Genomic DNA, 16495 nt, shown 5'->3' with positions numbered 1-16495 from the left:
TTCTTGGGAGTGGGGTCTGAATATGTTTATATTATCTTCAGATTTATCCCAAGGTGATTCTAAGGTACAGCCAGAGTCGAGACCCACTGCTTTCTACAATTGCTCTCATCTGCCTGTCTTCCTTTCATTCCCTCCCTCCACTCCAGGCCTTCACTCAAGGCCCTACTTATCTTTTGGGGTTCAGTCCAAGTGTCAGTGTGTAGTTGGCCAGCTTTCTCCAGCCTGAGTGATCCCTTTTCTGAATGTTGGTTGCAAAACTTGTCCACACCAGCTGAACTGGCACCTCTTCTACCTTTCGGTTTGAATCCAGCTCTTGGCTTTATGCCACTGGATTCTTGGCAGGTTTTCCAAATTCAATCATTTGCTGCTCAGCTCTCTCCACCTCTGCCCAAAAGAGCAACAAGCACAATTGCTCCTCTATCAGAAGCAAGACCTGAACTTAGGGTCCTGCAAAGTCATAGCCTTGGCTCAGAGCTCCCCTCTCAGCAACTGGAAGCCAGGAAGATATGGGGAAATAGGTTGTGGTTAAGTGGAAGGAGGACCAGCACAGTGGAGGAGACAATGGAGAATGTGGACAAGGGTTTTCCAGGACTCTCAGATGTGGAGGTTGGCAAAATGATGATGGGGCTGATGATGCCTCTAGAGAACGGGTTGGACTCATGTACTGGGTGATGTTGAGAGCAAAGCCTGGGCAGGGCCTGGGATAATATTTGATGGTCAAGGAACAGAAACTGAGAAGCTAGTTTGAGCAAAAGGGTCATGTGACAAATTACAGTTGTTGAATAACTTAATGAATGGATTTTCACTTGTGTTATTGGGATTTTCACTTGTGTTTAAGGGCTATGACATCCTTGTTTAGTACAGGAGGCTTTCAGACAAGAGAGGCTAAGAAGGCATCAGATGGAGGTCCAGATGGGGAGTAGAGGGCCCATGGCCACTAGAGGTCCAGCCAGCCAGAGGTCAAACCCAAAAAGAGAAGCCCACTCTGCCATTTCCCCACCTACAGCCATCAGGTTCAAGGGTCTTGAGGCTCCTGTTGGCTGGGCCAATTTTTAGTGAAGACAAGAGTATGGCCAGGTCTCCATATCTGTGCTGCCAACCCTGCTTGATTATTCCATTCCACCATTAAGCAGGTGAACAAAATAGTCTTAGGGAGGGGGCATCACATGTCTTGATTTACATGATAACTTAACAACAATACTGGGATTTGAAGCCAATTTTCTTAATTCCCAGCCCAGTGTTCTTTCTTCTTGATTCTGTGGCCAAGTTAGTCACTTTGCCTTTGCAGGGCTCAGAACAAGGCCTCCAGTGGGAGAATGGAGGTCTCTCCTCCTGGCCTACTTGTGTTCAACAGGAGGTCCCAGGTCTTCTCTGACTGCACCTGTTCTTGCAAATGAAATGGAAGCTGCGTGTAACACAGCAGCCTTAGGGGAGATGGCTGGCAGGCTCTTTTTTAGATCACTGGCTTTCTGGTCCCATTGCCATTAACATTACACAGTAAGGTCAGCCACTGCTTTTGGGTCCCCATGGGAAGTCTGGCATGAAGATCAGCTCTGCAATGAAACCTGTTGCCCACATGATAAACAATATCTTGATCTTCCCAGGGTCTGAGTAGAGGAAGGTCAAAGTCTATTCCAAAGTGTAATTGTATGAGAAAGGCCAGCCAAACATATCAAAAGAATCTTTCCAAGGAACGTGTCATTCCTACAGCTCATGACCACTTAAGTTCAAGCACCCCCCACTCTCGCTGAACCCTCCTCCAGCCCAGCTGACTGGCCCAGTGGGAGATGTCTGACCCAAGGGTTGTAGATCTCTGCACATCCCAGGACCTAGAGGTGGACTGGATCAAAGGCTCTGGCTAGCCAAGAACCTTGGTATTCACTTGGGTCATCAGATTCTCCCCTTGTTAGTAATTTGAACTGGAACTTGGAGAGAAAGCCAGAATGAAGCAAGTGACAAGCAAGTTGCTGAGCAGCCTTCCGGGCAGCACACCAACACGGGATCTTGCAGCTCCTGCTGCTTTGGGGCTGTGAGACAGCCCAGGCAGTCAACAGAGCCCCCCTGGATCCCAAAGTTTCCAGGCCCCTCCCTTGCATCCGCCACCTCTGAACATAGCCAGAATATCCCTACTGCCTTATCCACACATGTCTCTTCACATCCCAGCCAGTTACCCGAGACATCAGGAGTGAGTCCCTGTCACCAATGTTGTGATGGCAGCAGAAACACACTTGTGCAAAGGTGCATTTGGGGGCAAAGTAGGGTGCCGCTGCTCCTCTCTGTGCCAATGCCCCCAATCCCCACCTTGGAGGACAGGGAGTTCTATATTAAGGGATCTGGCAGGCCCTTGGGGACTTACAGCTGAAAAAAATAGATGTGCCCACCAGCCTGGGATACACAACCCAGACAGTCTCTGGAAGCAACACGGCCAGGGTGGAGCTGGGCCAAGAATGAGAGAGTCACAGGCCTGTATGTGTGTGAAGGGGGCCGGTAGCTGCCACATTTTCAGTGATGGAGCCCCTGCGTTACCCTGCGTGTCCAGCTTATTGTTGTTCACTGAGAACCACGCTGCTGGTGGCCCAGATGAGACGAGGGTCTGTCCTGTGATTGCAAGACTCTGGCTTTCCTGCCAAACAGCTGATTGGGCAGATTGTGGCTTTGCTCCCATGGGTCTCTTCCTTCCCTCACTTCCCCCTCATCCTCCCAGGTTGCCAAACATACTCTGCTCTTTCCCCCAGAGTAGGAGAAAAGTGAGAATGATGCTCGCACAGGGCCTCCCTCCTGGGAGTGGAGTGGAACAGGGCATCTTCACACTGACATTTCTGAGGTCTCTCTCAGCCCTGACCTGCCGAGATACCACCATCAGCATTACTGTCCTCCTCGGGCCAGGCCCCCGGCTGAGATGTGAGGAGCAGACCTGCAGAGTTCAGTTCAGCATGTATGGGGGGGGCTGGGCACCGCTGGGCTATGTGTGGCACGTGGAGATGGGCAAGACCCAGTTTGGGCTCTGAGAAATCTCAACCTGGCAGGAGGATGTGCAGCTTACACAGAGAGCAGAAATTCAGGGCAGAATACGATCAATGCCATGAGAGCTCTCCCAGGTGATCCAAGGACTAAGGATGGGTGGGTTCATAGCCCTGGGGATTGGAGGAGCCTGCGTAGAGGTGCTGCCAGGTGACCCAGGCCATGCAGACCTGTGGACTTTGACTCTTTGTGGAGAGAAGGAAATAGTGGGGCTGGGGCAGGAGGCTCCCAAAAGAGGGACTATCAGCCTTTGGTTTACCCACAATTAATATTAGCTGCAGTGCCATGCCCTGTGCCAGGAGCTGCTGGGGGAACAGATTGCCACATGGTCCCTGTCATGGTCCAGAAGGGAGCTAGACAGGTAGATGGAGGCTGCAGCTCAGTGAGACAGGAGCTGTGGGTGGGAGAGGGCAGGGGCGGGGTGGGGTGGGGGAGAACAGACCCTGCCTAGTGCGTGTCCTCCTAGGAAATAAGCCTAGAGAGAAGGAGGCAGAGCCCGACCTTATCACCCTACTTGATTGAAGGAGAAGGTACTAGAAACCTGCACTGAGGTTTTGGTTAGAGGCTGATGATGTGGAGGAAAAGAACACTCCCTTTTTTGAGGCTAGGGCGCTCATGTCACTGTTTCCCCAGTGTCCCTTAATGAGTTTCCCTCAAAGATGTCACTAAGGAGTGTGTATATGTTGGGGAGTGTGGGTTTGTTCACTGCTAAGAGAACCACCCACAGCGGGGGAGGGGCAGGAGTAGGGCAGCCCATTTCTCCAGCACACTCTGGGTACCATCTCTTGTCATCTTCAAAACAGCCTATGGAGTGGGCTGAATTCATGACCCGGTTTTACAGATGAGGCTACTGCAGCTCAGAGAGGGAAAGTCACATGCAGAGGGAGGACGCACAGCTCACAAGGGTTAGGGCCAGGCCTGTCCTCTCCAAACCCTGTTCTTTGGTTCCTACCTGATGGGGACAGCTGGATTTGTCCACGAAGGTCAGTGCATGGTGGCTTGTTTATCACCTGTGTAGCCAAGAGGAGAAAAGACCAAGAGGAGGATACTTGGAGTGTACATCTGTATGAGAGGCATCACCCCCCACCCTTGCTGTGGGCAGGGGAGTGGGGACTGTGTGAGCCGAGTCACAGCTGTGAGAGCTGCGCACGCGCGCAAAGAGACAGCGTCCTTGGGGAACGTGTCCCCAAATCCCAGGCACACCCTCTCCCCCACCTCCCCCTGCCAAGAAAGAGCAAAGGCCAGACAAGCCTAGGGCGTAACAAACAGGAGACCCCTGTGCACCCCTTGAATGGATTCTTGAATGGTGTCTGGAAGGCAGGGGAAGGCTGTGCCCTCCCAGATAAGCCTCCCGCTGCCCGACCTACACTCAAGTTCGAGAGGGAGTCTGCAAGCCCCCTCCTCCCAGCGCGCGCGCGGCCTTCGCGCTCGCTCGGAGAGGAGCGGCTCTGCGCGCCGCTTTCCTGCCTCCACCGACAACCCAAGGCTAAGCGCTTGCTATTTCGATCCCGAGCAGCGCTCTCCTCACCCTCGGAGAGGCTGAGTCAAGGGCCCAGTAAGGGGAGGTCGGAGAGCTAATAAAGAGCCTCTAAAGCCGGGTGCTCCTGTTTCAGGCACATCTCCTTTCTGAGTGCCGGGCCCTGCTGGAGGCGGGAGCGGGATATCGCTCAGAAAAGTCGGTCGCGTCTCAGCCCAAGCGATTCTGGAGCCCATGACAGCAATCCCGGCCCCCAATCTTTTTGTCCTGATCAGTCCTCCTCTCCAGATGCCAGAGTGCCGGGGCGCCAAAGTGTGACCTGGCCCACCCCCCAGCCAGAGGCGGCTGCAGACGGATGGCCGTGTCCCTGCAGCTTTCCCCCACTTCCAGGGGTCTGGTGCGGCCAGAGGAGAAAGCGCAGGGGTGCACCTGCCTCTTAGGCGAGGCGCCTTCTTCTCTGGTCCGTATGTGTGGGTGAGGATAGGCTCGTGGAGAGAGGGCGTCCCGCCGGGCAGCCTTTCGGGCTCGGAGGGCCGGGGGAGAGAATTCGTCCTTCAGGGCAGGAGGACCTGACCTGTCCTTTTGCCCTGGTGATTTGGGCACACACACCCCAGCAGGTCCTTGGAAGCGCCAGAACGCAGGGAAAGCCTGCCAGAAGGTAGATAGACCGAGGTGGTGTGTGTGTGTGTGTGTGTGTGTGTGTGTGTGTGTGTGTGTGTGTGTGTCTGCTGTCTGTCTGTCTGTCTGTCTGTGTGAGCGCGTGCCAGGCGAGAGGGTCTCCGCGTACCCCGCACCCTCTCTCTGGGTTTCTATATTTTCCCTTCCTTTGTTCTCAAAATAGTAGGCTAGCGCGGACCGCGCTGCCCGGAGAAGGGGTGGGGGCCGTTGCGCGCTCGTTCTCGAGCGCCGGAGTTAGCTGCAGGGTTACAAACAGTCTCTCCCTGCTCCCCCGGCCTGAATTAATGTGTTACTATTTTGGGCGCGCCAGTGTTTCCAGGGGAAACCTAATGACGCAATGACGTCAATGCAGGTCAGCAGCAGACTCTCTGGGAGGGCGGGCGGTCTCCCGGCTTTCGGGCTCTGCGCAGTCTACTGGCGGGAGGGCGCCGGCGAGGTGGCGAGGGCGGCGGGCGCGGGGGCGCGGGAACCCCGGCGAGGCCCTGGGATCACAGGGCGCCCCCTCCCAGCGCCCGGACCCGGGTAACTTCCCGCAACCCTGGACGGAGTTTCTTCTTTGCCCACGGACATGAGGCGGCGTGGAGGGCAAGCGGGGTAATCCCCACTCCCACCCTATCTTTATCCAGGGGGAGCCAGAGGAGCCAGCAGGTCCGGACTCGCTGAGGGGGCTCCACGCCGGGCCTCCCACGCACAGGTACGCGCAGGTCCTCAGGGTGTCCCCAGCATGGGGAGGGAGACATTCACACTCCTATCCACATTCCTGTCGTGTTCTGGACCGTAACTGGGAGTTTGGTGGAAGGACAAGTGGTGTCTGAGACCTACTCGCTTCGCCTGTGTTCCCTCACTCTTTCTGGGCGTAGGAGCTGCCTGTCTGCTCCTCTCCAGCACCTTCGCGGGCCCAGGGCTAGAACTGGGGCTTCCCACTGGCTATGCCTCTCTTGGAGGCGCCATGTGAGGCCAGGAAGCTAAATGGGAAGGACGTCCAGGCCAAACGGGCTGTGGAATGGGAGATTGGAGTGGGAGCCTCGGCAGCCTGGAGGGGGGTGGGTATTGCCCCTATGCAAGATGCGTGTATGGGACTGCTTGCTTGGTCTGTGGCCCTTCTGGGATCACACTCTGTGTGTTCTTGGGGTGTATATGTACGCACTCACAGAAATTTGCTGTGTGTGCTTGTCAGTGCCATATGTGTGAGAACACATCCCACACCCCTCCTTGGCCTGCAGCTGGGGCACTTGTCCTGAGTGTAGGGAGCCAGGGAGGGACCAACTCAGGTCCAGGGTCTTTTCCCTGCTGATCTCCCACAGTTGTCCCAGATTGCACCCTACCCCCAGCCGGGCGGTGGCCGGCTTTTGCCTCTCTGGCTACAGCTTTGAGCTACTGCAGACTTCTCAAAGCTCAACCTTCCTTCTTGCCCCAACTGATTTGTACCCTTGCCTGCTTGGAGCATCAGTGGAAGAGGAGGAAATCCCTTTCTATCCGCCCCCTCTCACCTGGGGTGAAAGACTGGCTACATTGCTCTCCTCCTGGCTTGGTGGCCCGGCGCTCTCTGTTTTCAGCACCAGGGCCCGGACAGCTCCACACCCTCCCCAGGGCCACCTCTTTCCTCATCAGGGCTGAGCTCAGGGAGTAATGAGCACCCCTTGCTCCGGCGTTTCTGATCTCTCCCTGCCCTCAATGCACACAAGTCTGGTCTTTTCCTCTCCATCCTGATTTCTGTCCTGTTCCTGGGGTGTGTTTGAAGGGGCAAAACAGCCTGCAAAATCTCTGAAGCTGACTGGCAGACATCACCATGTTGCCTGCGGCCTGGCTTTCTTCAAGGGTAGTGACTCTGATGAGAGGCTGCCAAGGCCTTGCTACCAGCTCCTTTCCTATCTCAGTTCATTAAAATAAATAAATAAAGCCAGATTTGTTCCCCAAAAGAGGATCCAGCTTTCAGAAGGTGCTGGTGGGGTCCAGGATTTTCTGGATTCTTTAAACACAATTAGTGGCTGATATCACCTTTCAGACAGTCTCATAGCCCTGTCCATTCCTCTTTTCCTAAATCCAGGCCTCACCTGGTGGAGGAGGGTAGGGATGAATCCTGCGCACCTCTCTACTTTCCCCAACAGTCAGAGAGGATTCGACTAATATCACGAGGAATTTTTGTGGTGACACAGTTTTGTGTAGACCACACTTGGTGGGCTGTGGCCACACAGAGACCTCTGGTATGGCCCCTACCCACACTCTACCCCAAGTGGAATCTAGGACACAGCAAATCTACTTGTGGCTCTCAATTCCTGGATTCCTTTGGCTGATGAAAGCACCAAAGATGGCACTAGAATATTGTCCCAGACACCTCTTTCCACCTTGCTCAGGTATTGTCTTACTGTCATCCCAAGTCCCCCAGGCAGAGCAGAAAGTGTCTTTGTGATGCCCAGCTGATTCGGGGAGAGGTGAAGGAAACCAAAGAGAAGTCCCCTCTTTCCAGCCTGCCCCACCCTGTTCCAGAGACCTTTGGCAAGCTGGAGACTATGACCCCCTTTCTTTCCCTGAGAATCAGAACACTCTTCCTTCCTAGATATTCTCCTCTCTCAGGCAGCAGAGATTAGGCCAACCTTGTCATATCTGACCCAGGGGCAGATGTTGTCTTTCTCCTACTGAGCCCATAGCACTAGAGGAGGTCTGGGCTTGGGGGGAGAGGGTGCGTCTTTACAGAAGCTCTGGGACCTGGAGGGAGGCATGCACACTGTCAGCAGGAAATGGCCTTTTCTCTGAAGAGGCCATTGTTCTGCTTGCTGCTAAGCTGTCAGAGAGAAGGGGAGGGGGGGAACCAGTCTAGGGACAAGGGAAGGAGAGGCAGTCATCCCAATCCAGTGGCACTTCCTTCCCACAGGGTAGCAGCCTAAGACAAGATCCTATGACATCTTCAGTTTCCATGGGTCTCAAAGGGGAGTCACGAAACAGCTGTTTTCCCAAAGGAATTAATTTTCATGACAGAGCTGTGTGTGACTCGGTTAAAGAGGTGGCAGCATGGGCGAAATATGCAAACAGCAAGGGGACATGCCTTCCACCAAAGGACAGTGCCCACTCCCCCACACCCCTTTCCTCACACCCCAGAGTCTTTGCAGCCAAAATTTGTTCCTCTGGGAGGCAGCAAAGCTGCCACCATCTGCCTAGCCCCACTCCTGGCTACTTTTCAAGCTTCCCAGGCTCGCTGGCCTCCTTCTGCGCTCATCTGGGTAACATCTGTCTGCGGCCTCAGGGGAAGGCTGGCCAAGGTCAGGCAGATAGAGAGATGTTTACCCTGTGGATCTGAGCCTGGCTTCTCCTCCAGTTGTGTGGAGCCAGGACCTAGGGAGGAGAGCTGGGAAAGGTGAGTGGCCCCACCCTGCAGGAAGCCTGCACCTGACATTGCACCGGGCACTGGGGAGATCTCAGGCCTCTGAGGTTGTCCTTGCCTGACTGCAGATATCAAGGGCCAGAGGAGCTTCTGGTCCCATTCACCAGGGTCAGATGCTCAGCAGGGAGCTGGACTAACTCAGCACCACTCCTAACACAAGAGACCAAATTCTCCTGTCAGCCCCATGCTGATTCTTCAGCAAATCCTTATGGTGAGCCTTGTTTTCCCCATCTGAATAATGGGGATTAACTGAAGCAAAGATGGTCCCCACTGAGAGTAGACTTGTTCCAAGCATACTTGACTCTTGCATTAGCATCTGAAATCAGAGACAACTCCTAAAGAGTTGACTCCTAAAATATGTGGGTTCCTGGGGGGCTCAGCATGCCTTGGGGCATGGGAGAGGATGATTCTAGTCCAAGGGTAACTCTGCTGGCCACAGTCTCAGCCTCTCCCTGTGAGGGGAAGCCCAGGCCTCATCATTCAGAAATCAGGGACTCACTGCTATTAGAGAAATGCCCATGGGAAGCCTGGGTGAAGAATAGCTCTGGGCTGGCCAAAATCACACAGCTCTAATACCCAGCTTAAGGCTTGAGCTGGAAGCCCCATTCTTGCAAACAAAAGAACAGAAGAGTTAAGTGGAAATAGTTCTAAAGTTTATTCTTACGGCCAAGAAGCTCAGAGTATTTGCACCTGTAAGGAATCTTGTAGAGGCCCCCTGATCACCTCACTGTCCAACTGAGGGACCCCCTGGGCTCAGCTTGGACTGAGACAAGGTCTAAGTGAAGTGGGACAAGGTTACTGTGTTCTCTTTTCTATGAGAAGCTTCCCAAGGTACTTGGATCTCATGCCCAAGGCCAACCTTTGGCTTTTGCAGCCATACACAGATGAGACGAGGAGGCCTTTGCACAGGGGAGCAATCCCCATGGGAATGCTTCTTCTTCCCTGAGGCTGTGGGTCACAGGGTTGGTGCTGACTGTGCGTTTGGGAGAGGGATTGACCCAGCCCTACCTCTCCTATCTGTGTGACTTTGGACTAGTCATTTCTCTACACAGCATGAGAATAGAGATAAAGCATCTGCCATGGCCCCTCACAGTGGTTAGTCTGACAAGATACTGTGAAGACAAGTGGGGGGGGATAGGAGATTACTGACCCTAAGAGCCTGAGAAGACCCCAGAATACTGTCTCCCCAAATGCTGTCTGGCTAAGTTCTTTTGTTAGGGTTATCCCAGCACCACCATTCAGGAATACAAGGAGGACCCTCAGATTCCCCCAGAATTGGGATTTAGAACATAGAGCAATAGAACCCACAGTCTTACTAAGCCCCCTGTTCTGGCCACTTCCTATTCACCTGTTGGAGAAAGAGAGGCTCCCTGCCCTGAATGGGATGAGATGGTTGAACATACAACACTGACAATGCACAGCTGACACGGGCAGCTGTTCATTAGTCACACACAGTCACAGCACACGGGAGGACACCACATGCCATGCAGGACCACATGAGGGTTGCCCTAGGGAGCTGCGCCTGGGAGCAGTGAGCCAGCAGGAACTATGTATTACAGGCTTTGTTGTGGCCCCTGATTCTTGCATGAAGTCGTGATGGGCTTGTCTGAATAATTTCTTGGGCTGGCAGGGAGGTGAAACCCATCATGTTGAAGACCAGGGGGCGTGGAGTGAGTGAACTAGCTGAGTGGAGAGGCTTTCTGCCTGGGTGGGGAGTATCTAGAGAGAGCAGAGAAACTCACGGTTAGGCCTTTGGGACTCGAAGTTCTTGAGATTTTAGACTGGAGACAATGTCTCCAGTCATGTGCCTGATCTCATTTCATCTTCATGACACACTATGAGATAGTTACATTTCGCAGATGAGGAAATGGAGGCTGAGTAATAAGCCAAAACCGATCAGATCAGGCTTTGTGCCAGTGTCTCCTGACTCCGTAGCTCATGCCATCTCTATGCCGTCCATCAGTGAGAACACCCACAAACCGCAGCTACTTCTCAAAGAAGGCATAGTGAGTGGAGGTGGCCCCAGGCAATCTGGTCATCTCCAGATGTCCTGAGAAAGCCCTTTCCCTTCTCAGGGCAGGATTCTCTGCAGCTTTGCTTTTAACTGGGTTGTAAATAGAGAGAATCTAAGGCCCGCTTTGGGTCTTCAGGATCCTGGAAGGTAAAGCTGTAGAGTGAATTTGCATATTAAGTCATTGGCATTTCTATGCTGATGGTGAAGGTGAGGACAAGACATGGGTTGTTGAGCTGACCAGACTGGTGGGGAAAACTGGCTCCCAGCCCAGCTCCTTAATCACTGTGTGGCTTTGGGTAAACTCATCCTTCTCTGGGCTCAGACTTTCAGCGGTACCTAGAGGGGGTTGGTTGAATGCCAAGGCTCTTTCAGCTTTGTTGTGCTGTGAACCTCAAAAACTCTAAAGGTAGGATACAAAGCCCCATTCACGCAGGTAGAGGCATAGGAAGCAGGTGATGGGAAGGCAGTTTTGTTCCTGTCTAGCTGGTGAGAGTCACATCGATTTAGTTCCTTGGGGTGAAAAGATGATGGGATGCTGGGATTGTGACTCTCCCCCTCCCCCAACCACCAGCTTACCTGTCCCAGGGAATTGCTGAGCTTTCCTGGCTGAAGTCTATTTCCAGAAGATTCTCTGGGGACACAAAAATTGGTATAATTTTGCCATCTGGGAGCCCTGAAGCCCCCAGCGCAGGCTCAGGTCAGCCAAGCAGGCCCTCACCAGAGCAGCGATGACCTCCTGCACCAGGCCCGTGTTGCCCAAAGAAACACTTGCTATTCCTTTTAACCCCTTCCTTCTTCTTCTGGAGGGGTTGCTGAATTCAACAAATACATATGCAGACTGCCCAGTTAAATTTTAAGTTCAGATAAATACAGAAAAAATTTAAATATAATTAAATATAAATGTGTCTCAAGGTTTCCCTGGTACAGAGAACCTGGATCCTACCCTCAGCCTAGAAGCCCTGGGTCTCTGCCGCCTCCAGGGACAGGAGTGTGTCATCTTGGCCTGTGGCATTTGTATATGCATTTTTGATGCTGATAAAATGGATAATAATAATAATAACAGCAGCTAAGGAAACTGAGTCCAAGCTCATGCAGCTGGAGGTGGCAGGCTGGACTTGAACTTACATTTTTGGTATTCTTAATTTTTAAATTTATTTTGTTATTTGAGAGAGAGAGCATGCATAAACATGAGTGGGAGAGAGGCGCAGAGGGAGAGAGAGAATCCCAAGCAGGCTTCTCAGTCCATACAGAGTCCAACACGGGGCAGATCCCACGACCCTGAGACCATGACCTGGATCGAAACCAAGAGTCGGCCACTCAACCAACAGAACCACCCAGGTGTCCCGAACCCGCATTTTTTGGTGTTCGTTTTGTGCCTTTCCCAGAGCACCAGCATAGATTTGCAGAGACAGCTTGTAGAGAGGAGTCTGGCACGAGCCTGCAGGCTCCTTGCCGTGGGTCAGGTGGCAGCACTGCGATGCGTGCAGAGAACAGTGGGTGTGCCCTGTCCCTGCACAGGGCCGACAGGCCCACCGTGGGGCATCCAGGCTGCGGGCCAGGCCGCTTTGCAGGGGTTGTGTTCGCTTCCACCTCTCAGTCGGCCTGTGAGTGCAAGTTCTCATGACTTCCCCTCTGGTGGCCTGGGCTGCTACAGAACCATCTGCTCCCTCGCTGGGCCTGCAGCTGGGAGCTCATGCATGACAGAGATTTCTCCTGGCGACGGGCCTCTGAAGCCAACCTGCTAGGTGGGGACACAAGTGGGGACCACGCACCAGAGAGGTGAAGACAGGCTCCTGAGGGCACTTTTCCCAATTCCATTTCCAAATTCCATTTGAGACGTCTCCACGAAAATAGGGGTGGGGGGGGCATGTACTTGTAATCTCATTTTAGAGATGAAGCTCGATTCACTTCTTCAAGATGGTATAGAGTCCATAACTGGAAAGCCAGGCCAGGGGTCTGCCTTCACACCTACTCTGCATCCTGGACTCAGGATCCCTCAACTCTGCAGCCATCCCTTGGAGGCAGAGCCTGAGAACAATGGCTCTCAACTCTGGATGCATATTTAAGGTCACCTGGGAGCTTTAAAACACACAGGTATAAACCCTAATGATTCTGGTGAAAGTCTCTGGGTGGGGCCACCCAGAGGTGTTAAAAGCTCTCCAGGTGATTCTAATGAGCATCCAGGGTTGAGCTTCAGCACTGAGGAAGTACGAGATGGCATAGGAAGGGACTCCTGGATTTACTGCACGCTGGGATCACCTGAAAATCTTTAAAATATCGCCATCTGGTTCCCTCCCCTAGATATTATGATGTAATACGGTATGCACCCTTGGTATCAGGATATTTTTTAAAACTCTCTAGGTGATTCTAATATTCAGCAAAGTTTGGAAATCATTGGTATAGGATACGGCCTTGCCTTTCTAACTGTGGTCTGCAGACCAGCAGCACCAAGATCATGTGGGAGGAGGGGCACCTGGGTGGCTCAGTTGGTTAAACATCTCAGGTCATGATCTCACGGTTTGTGAGTTCAAGCCCCACATGGGGCTCTGTGCTGACAGCTCTGAGCCTGGAGCCTACTTTGGATTCTGTGTCTCCCCCTCACTGTCCCTCCCCCACTCACATTCTGTCTGTCTCTCTTTCTCTGTCTCTCTCTCTCTCAAAAATAAATAAATATTAAAAAAAAAAAAAGACCACATGGGAGCATGTTAGAACTGTGGAATCTCAGGCCCCACTCTGGACCTATTGAATCAGAATCTGCATTTTAACAAGTAATTTGTATGCACATTCAAATTTGGCCTAAGGAATGATGTGATGAAGAGGCAGATGAGGGTATAATTTTTTAATCAATCCATCTGCTCCTATATTTATTCGGTCATTTGCTGGTAATCACAGAGTACTTGCTATGTGTTAACAACTGCTGGGCACTGCTTATTCCAAGATAAACAAGGAGGCTAGGGGTGAGGCAAGATCATAGCTGTTAGCACACGAGGGTACATGTAAACGTAAAGGACAGGAGCTTATGAGAAAGGATGCCCTTCACTGTCTGAGAAGCAAAGGATGCATCTTATAGGGCAGGTGTGCTCAGGGCTACAGAGGTTCAGGACAGCTGCTGTGTCAGACAGAGAAGAGTGTTCTGTGCCCTTATGAGGAGGCTCAGCTTTAGCCGTGGTCAGTGAGGTGCCTGTGGAGGCCTTAGGTAAGAGGGAATAGAATGTCATGATTCAGATTGGTCTTCTAAAGAGAACTTTAGAAAAATAAGTGGGAAAACTAGTCTAGAGGGAATCTGGTGGCCACAGAGACCAAATGAAACTGTTAGAAAGACACCGAAGAGTCTAAAACAGGGTGGAGAGGAGGGCCAGGTTTGAGAGATGGTTCTGAAAGGGGGTCCACAGGATTTAGAGGCAAATTGCATATGGAGTGAGAGGCAGAGAAGTTGATCATGACCCTGAGGTGTGCTGTGTGGGCAGCTAGGGGGAGGTGGCACCATCCCGTGGGATAAAGAACACAGGAGGCCAAGCATGCTTGGACAAGCTGAGAGGCAGCTGTGCATTTGACAGTGGAGCTAAGGGGAGAAATCAAGGCTGGCTGTACATCTGGGAATCATCAGCATCCAACGGTTGTTGAAGCCATAAGAGGGAGATCATTTAAAGTTGGAAAGGGAGAGGAGGGAGATAGACAGAATACTGGGGCTATACTTTAAGGGAAGAATGGAGGAGGAAAAAAGGGGGAAGGAGGGTAGAGATGTGGGGAGGATCCAGCAAGACAGACTTGAAAGAATGGATCAGAAAAGGAAAAAGAACACGAAGAGGATGCCTAAAAATAAAAACAGACATTCAGGAAGAAGAGCATAGTTCATGGAGTAAAATGCTGCAGAGAATTTAGGAGATGAAGACTGAAAATAGGAGTTGATAATTAGGTCATTAGAGACCCTGTGGTCCAGCGGCAGGGTGATAAGAAGGACCAGACTGCAGTGGGTCAAGGGTACTAAGAAGGAGGGCACAGGAAGTGTAGATTAATCTTCACCGTCAGTGGGAAGAGAGGGGGAGACAGAGCCATGGCTTAGAAGAGAAGTAGGACAGAGGGGCTTCTGTCTCCTGCTTATGTTGGAGAAGATGAGGCAGTTTTGAGCTGTGAGGAAAGACTTAAAAGTGGTGAAAAATGCAGAGGGAGAGAAGATAACTAGAGGGATCTCAGAGGGACGGGGGAGACATGAACAGAAGTGAGAGAGGAATTCATCTTGGCAAGAGGAGAGAGACATTCGTAGTTCCCATTAATGTTCCCTATGTTCTCTGACCAGGGGCAAGTCATCCCCTGAGAGCCAGGACAAAGTAGTAGGCTGGGCAGCCTCGGGGACACCAGAAGTTCTGGGGAGCAGGTGAGAAGAGATAGAACCAGCCGGGGATTGGGGTGGAGACCCACATCTGCAGTGGTCCCAGCAGCCTGCGCTGCATTGCATTTTTCCCAGCCATACTAGCCAAGTTGGTGAGGAAAATAAAGCTGGCAGGCTTCCTTCAAGTTTGAGAATTGGTTAGGCTGAAGGGCAAGTAAGGAAGGGCATCGAGAGTACTGTGGAGAATAGTGTTGACACCATCATTTTCAGGGTCAAGGTTTCCTGCCCTTCTCAGGAAGGTCAAGAGCAGGGGTAGTCAGTCACACCCATTCAGTGAACCTCCTACATGGGGGTAGGGACTAACGGAGCTGCTGGTATCTAGGCTGACCCAGTTCTATGTACAAAGAGGGAGCCCCCATGGATACCAGAGGCAGTGGCTGCTCTATATCCACCAGCCCAGGTGGCTCTAGAGACTCGGGAATGCCTGACTCACCTGCCGTCCCACCAGCTCCTGAAGGAATCAGAAGATTGAGGGTTGTAAGGAAGCTTAACAATGCTCTAGTTCAGTGGTTCAGAAGCAGTGACGCTGGGGGCATTTTGCAAACATGGGGAGGGCATTTTCAATTGTCACAATGATTAGAAGAACACACTGACACTGAGGGGGTGGAGGCCAGATACACTTGTCGTCTTGCAATGAGAGAGACAATCCTGCAAAGAACACACTTGTCTCACATCTTCGATGACTCTCAAATGCCTCGCTAAGCAGTAGAAACCTGATCATAATTATCTTTGAACACTGGTTTACGTATAAACACAGTTGAATTTGCTAAGAAGGTTTCTGTATGTGAATCAAGGAGAGATTGTGCTTCAGAACATCACTGAGTTTGGAAAATCAAATCTCTGAAGGCAAAGCTCCCTGCAGTAATTGAGCATTGAAATGACACACCTGTGTCACTGTCATTGGCACCAGTTGCATTCATGATCATTCTACATACAGATGAAAGCATCTCACTATCTCCTTCTATTATGCATCATCATAGCTGAGCATTTATATGTAATATTCCTATATTGTGTCCTTTTTATTTTTATATTTCAATTAGGGAATTGTATTGATTTTTCAAACATATGTTTTCTTAAATAGGTTTTACTCTCTGTTATTTTATTTCAGCTTAATAAAGAGGGTGATATCAAATATTTGCTAGAAAAGAGGATGTTTTTAACTCTAGCAGAGTTTTAAAAAATCTAGTCTTATCTCTTGACCAGTGAGTTGAAGTCTCTCTCCAGCAACTCTAACTGCTGGTTGTCCAGATCTGCCGGAGTCCAGCTCCTGCAGGTCCAGGGTTCCCCCAAAGGATGACAGTGCAGGCCAAAGAGAGAGTGGGAGAGCCTTGCGTTTTGTTCTGATCCCCAGACAAGCACCCCTGCCCATCTGGCAGGCGTCTCCATCTTGTCTGGTTCTCAAGGTTTATTTATGGCAAAAGGTACAAGGACAAGAAAGGGCAGTAAATGATTTCCCATAGATAAGTTTTACAATTTTAGCCACAGGCACTCATGGTGTCATAGGTATTTTTACAAAACCTCAGGTCTAGCCTCAAG

At 51.6% G+C, this 16495-nt stretch overlaps 1 protein-coding gene across 1 annotated transcript in view; it reads left to right on the top strand.

The window, feature by feature from the left end:
- Positions 1-561: 561 nt before the first annotated feature.
- The window catches only part of LOC115274678, a 39700-nt gene continuing 23766 nt past the window's right edge, over positions 562-16495 (top strand). The window contains exons 1-3 of the mRNA XM_029918092.1: positions 562-661; positions 5529-5698; positions 5803-5870. Of these exons, the coding sequence (XP_029773952.1) occupies positions 562-661; positions 5529-5698; positions 5803-5870 (338 nt within the window). The remainder of the gene's footprint in view (positions 662-5528; positions 5699-5802; positions 5871-16495) is intronic.

Source organism: Suricata suricatta, chromosome 2 (assembly GCF_006229205.1).
Source record: "Suricata suricatta isolate VVHF042 chromosome 2, meerkat_22Aug2017_6uvM2_HiC, whole genome shotgun sequence".
Classification (NCBI taxonomy): domain Eukaryota; kingdom Metazoa; phylum Chordata; class Mammalia; order Carnivora; family Herpestidae; genus Suricata; species Suricata suricatta.
The sequence above is the reverse complement of the archived record's forward strand: the minus strand, read 5'-3'. Positions and strand labels throughout refer to the sequence as shown.